A 5,583-nucleotide genomic window follows, 5' to 3' on the forward strand; every position below is an offset into this window, starting at 1 on the left:
CAGGTTTTAGGAGGAATCGGGAAAGTGGGAAACCCTCTGGGCAAAGGACCCCTAGCCAGCAGCTACCTGCCAATAGGGGTCATTCATTCATTCATTCAGTCAGCACATTTGGATGGAGCTTCTAGCCTTTGCCAGGTGCAGTAAAGATTGCAAAAATGAAATTCACATATATCCCACCCTAAAGAGTTTGTGAGCCACTGGAGGCCAAAGACAAAAACAGAGATATCACAGTATTAACAGGGGCTCCCCAGGCAGCTCGAAGGCAATGGCACCCCACTCCAGTACTCTTGCCTGGAAAATCCCATGGACGGAGGAGCCTGGTAGGCTGCAATCTATGCGGTCACAAAGAGTCGGACACTTACTGAGCGACTTCACTTTCACTTTTCACTTTCATGCCTTGGAGAAAGAAATGGCAACCCACTCCAGTGTTCTTGCCTGGAGAATCCCAAGGACAGCGGAGCCTGGTGGGCTGCCGTCTATGGGGTCGCACAGAGTCAGACACGACTGCAGGGACTTAGTAGCAACAGCAGCCCCAGGCAGGTCAGCAGGTAAAGAATCCACCTCCAGTGCAGGAGACACAAGAGATACATGTTCAATCCCTGAGTTGGGAAGATTCCCCTGAAGTAGGAAATGGCAACACCGTCCAGTATTCTTGCCTGAAAAAATCCCATGGGCAGGGGAGCCTGGTGGGCCACAGTCCGTGGGGTCTCAAAGAGTGGGGCACCACTGAGCACGCACATACCACACAATCTCACACTGAAAGGAAGGCTGTAAGAGAAGAAATGCTTTGCTATTTGCCCCATGAGGAGGGAGAGTTGGTTTCCTGCTGAAGGTATCAGGGGAGCCTTCCTGGAGGAGGAGGCCCTTGAGCTTGGGTTTTTCCCTGTTGGACATTTGGAATAATGGGGGAGGGCCTTCTGGATGGAGGAAACAGGAGATGGATGCCATACACAGAGTGGCTACTAATTCTGTTTGGCTGGAACTGTGTTTCTTCACCTTTTTTTCATTGCTGTCTCTCAATAAGCCTTTTTAGACATTCCCCCACCCCAGTGAAAATGTAATACCAAAGGTGTACTATATGTGTGTCTGGGAGGCCTGGCGTGCTGCAGTCCACGGGGTTGCAAAGAGTCAGACACGACTTAGCAACTGAGCAACAACCAAAAAATGTATGTCTGTGCTTTGTACAAAAAAAAAAAAAAAGGTGATATTATTTTACCTCCAAGAAGCAATTTGAAAACAATTTGAACCAATTTCTACCCTTTTGTGGGGTAGATGTTGCCCCCATTGAAAATTCGTGGCCTGGAAGGAAGGGAAAAGACTGCGGGATGTCTCTCATCCCTCCCAGACTCCATCTCAGCCCTGGTCAGGCTGAAAGGACCTCCCTTTACCACTAAGGATTCCCGCTGTGTCCCCCGCAGATCATGGAGCACTGTATCAAGCAGAATAACGCCATCGACATCTACCAGGAGTATTTTGACGACGAGGATGCGGTGGAGGTGACGGATGAGGCCCCCTCAGCTAAAACCATCAATGTTTTCAGGTACCTCTGTAGCCAGGCAGGTGCCTGGCCAACCTCTGTCACCCCTGTGGATGGGTGCTTCCAAGGGGACCCCTTACCCATCACTCCATGCCGTGGGGATAATGCCCTCTGTGCTCTGAGCTAAATAAGGGACAGAGCGATCAAATGCCCAGTAGATAAGTGGTCCCTACCTTGGAGGCAGGCCTGGTGGGTGGAAAGGGAGGAGAGAGTCCGTCTCAGGAAAGACTAAAGCAAATTTGCAAAGCTGAGTACACGTGTGGTCGATTCATACTGTGTGGGGAAGGGCCAAAGCACCAGACATCCGTGATCTGAATGCACTGTGAGCAAAAAAGCCCCTTGTCCCAAGCACTTGGGAGTCTGCCTGGAATAACCTCCAAGGACAGCAGTGTGACAGAAGCTTAGCCCAGAGACGTGTGTGAGATCACTGGATATTCACTGCAGCAGAGTGTGCACTAGCCAGAGATTGGGAGCACACTAAACCCATCAGTAGGGTCTGGTTCCGGCAATTCTGCTTTGTCCACACGCTGACTGAACGAATGAGGCAGCTCCTTAGGCGAGAGTTTCTGAGATTGCTGTGTGAAACCAAACCAAATCAAGATGCAGAACCGTGTGTAGAAAGCATTACTTTTTGTTTAAAATACACCTAGGTAAAGCAAGCTAAATGTCCAATGATAGATGAATGGATAAAGAAGATGTGGTACATATATCAGTTCAATTCAGTTCAGTCACTCAGTCCGACTCTTTGTGACCCCATGAATCGCAGCACCTCAGGCCTCCCTGTCCATCACCAACTCCCGGAGTTCACTCAGACTCACGTCCATCGAGTCAGTGATGCCATCCAGCCATCTCATCCTCTGTCGTCCCCTTCTCCTCCTGCCCCCAATCCCTCCCAGCATCAGAGTCTTTTCCAATGAGTCAACTCTTCACATGAGGTGGCCAAAGTATTGGAGTTTCAGCTTCAGCATCATTCCTTCCAAAGAAATCCCAGGGCTGATCTCCTTCAGAATGGACTGGTTGGATCTCCTTGCAGTCCAAGGGACTCTCAAGAGTCTTGGATATTACTCAACCACTAAAAAGAGGGAAATAGGGTCATTCTGTAGAGACGCGGGTGGTCCTAGAGTCTGTCATACAGAGTGAAGTAAATCAGAAAGAGAGAAACAAATATCGTATATTAACACACGTATGTGGAATCTAGAAAAACGGTAGAGATGAACCTCTTTTCAGGGCAGGAAAGTAGCGATGCAGATGTCAGAGCGGACTTGTGAACACGGTGCGGGGAGGGGAGGGCGGTGAAGCGGGAGACTGGGATTGACGTGTGTCCATGATCACGCGTAAAGCACTGGAAGCTCGGCTCGGTGCTCTGTGATGGCCTCGAGGGGTGGGAAGGAAGTCCAAAAGGGAGGGGATGTCTGTATACATGTAGCCGATCAATTCATCATACAGCAGAAACTAACACAATGCTGAAAAGCAATTATGCGCCAAAAAAGAAAATCAAATATACCTATGTATATGTGCATGTCTATGTGCATATATGTGTATGTACGTGTATACGTGCAGGTGTGTGTTCTCGAATATGCAGAGAAAACCTGTGACTTTGGAAGCCACTAACCAGCATCAAATGCCAACTCTAGGGGACTCATTTTGCCACCTGGAAAGTGTCTGACCCAGTCCGAGCACGACCAGCAAGGACTCTTCTGATCCAGGTCTGAGTCATGGTGGGCACTGCAGACTTCTAGCAGTGGGCATGCAAGAGAGGGACCAGGGCAGGGCAGAGGCCGTCTTCTCTGATGCCCCAGCCCTGCTGGAATCTGACCTTACGTATGGATACCCGAGAGGGCTGATGCATTAGAAATCATCACATCCAACCTCCACGTTTGACAGACGAGGAACCTGGCCCCAGGGAGGAGACGTGCTCAGGGCTGTCAGTGGGTGGGTGACCCAGCCAAGGACGGGACTCAACCTGTGCTGCTGCTGCTCTAGCCGAGCCCCCACGGAGGAGTGAAGTGGATGAGTCACACGACCAGAAACTTATTTCATTTCCCTCTTTTGTTCATTTCTTCCAATGACTCCCATGACGAAGTGTCAGCTTGGGATCATTACGTCTTTTTCTTTAGTTTCTGCTGCACAATGCAGTGAGTCAGCCATAGGTATGCACAGATCCCCTCCTTCTTGGAGCTCTCTGCCCCCGCCAGTACCATCCCTCTAGGCCATCACCGAGCTCCCCGTGCTGTGCAGCAGGCTCCCACTTGCCAGCTCCTTTACGCATGCTAGTCGCGGTGTGTATGTGTCAATGCCCTTCTCTCAGTTCCCCCCACCTTCCCCCTCTGAGTCCACATGTGGGGCCATTAAGTCTTTAATCCTTTTTCACTCTTACACATCGTCTCTCCCCTTTCATTTTTTGAAAGTGAAAGTGAAGTCGCTCAGTTGTGTCTGACTCTTTGCGACCCCGTGGACTGTAGCCCACCAGGCTCCTCTGTCCATGGAATTTTCTAGGCAAGAGCACTGGAGTGGGTTGCCATTCCCTTCTCCAGGAGATCTTCCCAACCCAGGGATCGAACCCAGGTCTCCCTCATTGTAGGCAGACGCTTTACCGTCTGAGCCACCAAATTGAGCTAATAATTTTTTGGCAGTTGTTTCTTTTCCCCGAAGAAAGAAAGAATTATTATTTGCAACAAGCAAGGAGAACATCTTGGATCTTTCCCAAAGCAGTCTCTCAAGCAGTTTTAGTCCCCAGAAAAACGGGTCAGGGAGTACAGAGAATTCCCACACGCTCAACCTCCTCCCACCCACAGGGCCTCTCCCCCCAGCAGCGTCTCCTGCCTCCCCCACCCCGTAGGTGGGACGTTTGTCACATCAGAGCGCAACACTGACATCGTTACGCCCTGTCCTTAGTCCACTCAGGCTGCCGTCTCAAAATACCATCACTTGGGTGGCCTACGAACAACTGAAACTCATCCCTCATCACTCTGGGGGATGCAAGTCTGAGCGCGGGGTGCCAGTAAGGTCAGAGTCTGTGTCTCTTGAGGACTCTCTTTCTTTTTTTTTTTTTAACTGCTTCTCGAAACTTGTGCGATCTTAGTTCCCTGATCAGGGATTGAATCCAAGCCTGCAGCAGAGAGAGCACCAAGTCCTGACCACTGGATGTTTCAAAATTCTCACTGCCCGATTTTTATTAATAATTCAGAGACAGCCGCCTTCTTGCTGAGAACTCACAAGACAGAAAGGGTGAGGGTCTCCCTCGACCCTCTTTTGTAAGGGCACTGATCCCATTCAGAGGGGCTCCACCCTCACAGCCTAATCACCTCCCAAAGGCCCCACTTCCGGATACCAGCACACTGGAGATTAGGCTTCAACACAGGAGGTTTGAGGGGATGTGCTCAGCCTCCAGCACACCCCGAGTCTGTAGTTCACATTAGGGTTCCCTCTTGGTGTCATAGATGCCAATACACGGAATACTTTCGTTGCCCTGAAAGTCCCCTGTGTTGACATAGGAAAAAAAAATGGTTACCAAAAGGGAAAAGGGGGAGGATAAATCAGAAGTCTGGGATTAATAGATACACACAACTATATGTAAATAAATAAATAACAAGGACCTGCTATACAGCACAGGGAATTATATTCACTATCTTGTGCGCTCAGTCGTGTCCAACTCTTTGCAACCCCATGACTGTAGCCCACCAGGCTCCTCTGCCCATGGGATTTCCCAGGCAAGAATACTGGAGTGAGTTGCCATTTCCTACTCCAGGGAATTTTCCTGACCCAGGACTGAACCCGTGTCTCCTTCGTCTCCTGCATTAGCAGTTGGATCCTTTATCACTGAGCCACCTGGGAAGCCCCTGAATATCTTGTAATAACCTAAATGAAAATGAATCTGAAAAAAAAATGTGTATATGTATTTCCTTTGCTGCACATATGAAACTAACACTGTAAATCAACATATTTCAATTAAAAAAAAGAAATCCTCTGTGGTCCCAGTGGCTAGGACTCCAAACTCCCAACGCATGGGGCCCAGGTTCAATCCCCGGTCAGGGAACTAGATCCCT

The 5,583-nt window shown here is 49.6% G+C and overlaps 1 protein-coding gene across 3 annotated transcripts in view; it reads left to right on the plus strand.

Annotated features, from left to right (window-relative positions):
- DNAI2 (dynein, axonemal, intermediate chain 2) overlaps positions 1-5,583 on the plus strand; it is a 30,688-nt gene that overhangs the window by 7,445 nt on the left and 17,660 nt on the right. For all 3 annotated transcript variants that reach the window (XM_010856101.1, XM_010856099.1, XM_010856100.1), the window contains exon 4: positions 1,419-1,540. In XM_010856101.1, the coding sequence (XP_010854403.1) occupies positions 1,419-1,540 (122 nt within the window). The remainder of the gene's footprint in view (positions 1-1,418; positions 1,541-5,583) is intronic.

The sequence above is a fragment of the Bison bison genome, unplaced genomic scaffold, assembly GCF_000754665.1.
Source record: "Bison bison bison isolate TAMUID 2011002044 unplaced genomic scaffold, Bison_UMD1.0 scf7180017864371, whole genome shotgun sequence".
NCBI classification, from domain to species: Eukaryota; Metazoa; Chordata; class Mammalia; order Artiodactyla; family Bovidae; genus Bison; species Bison bison.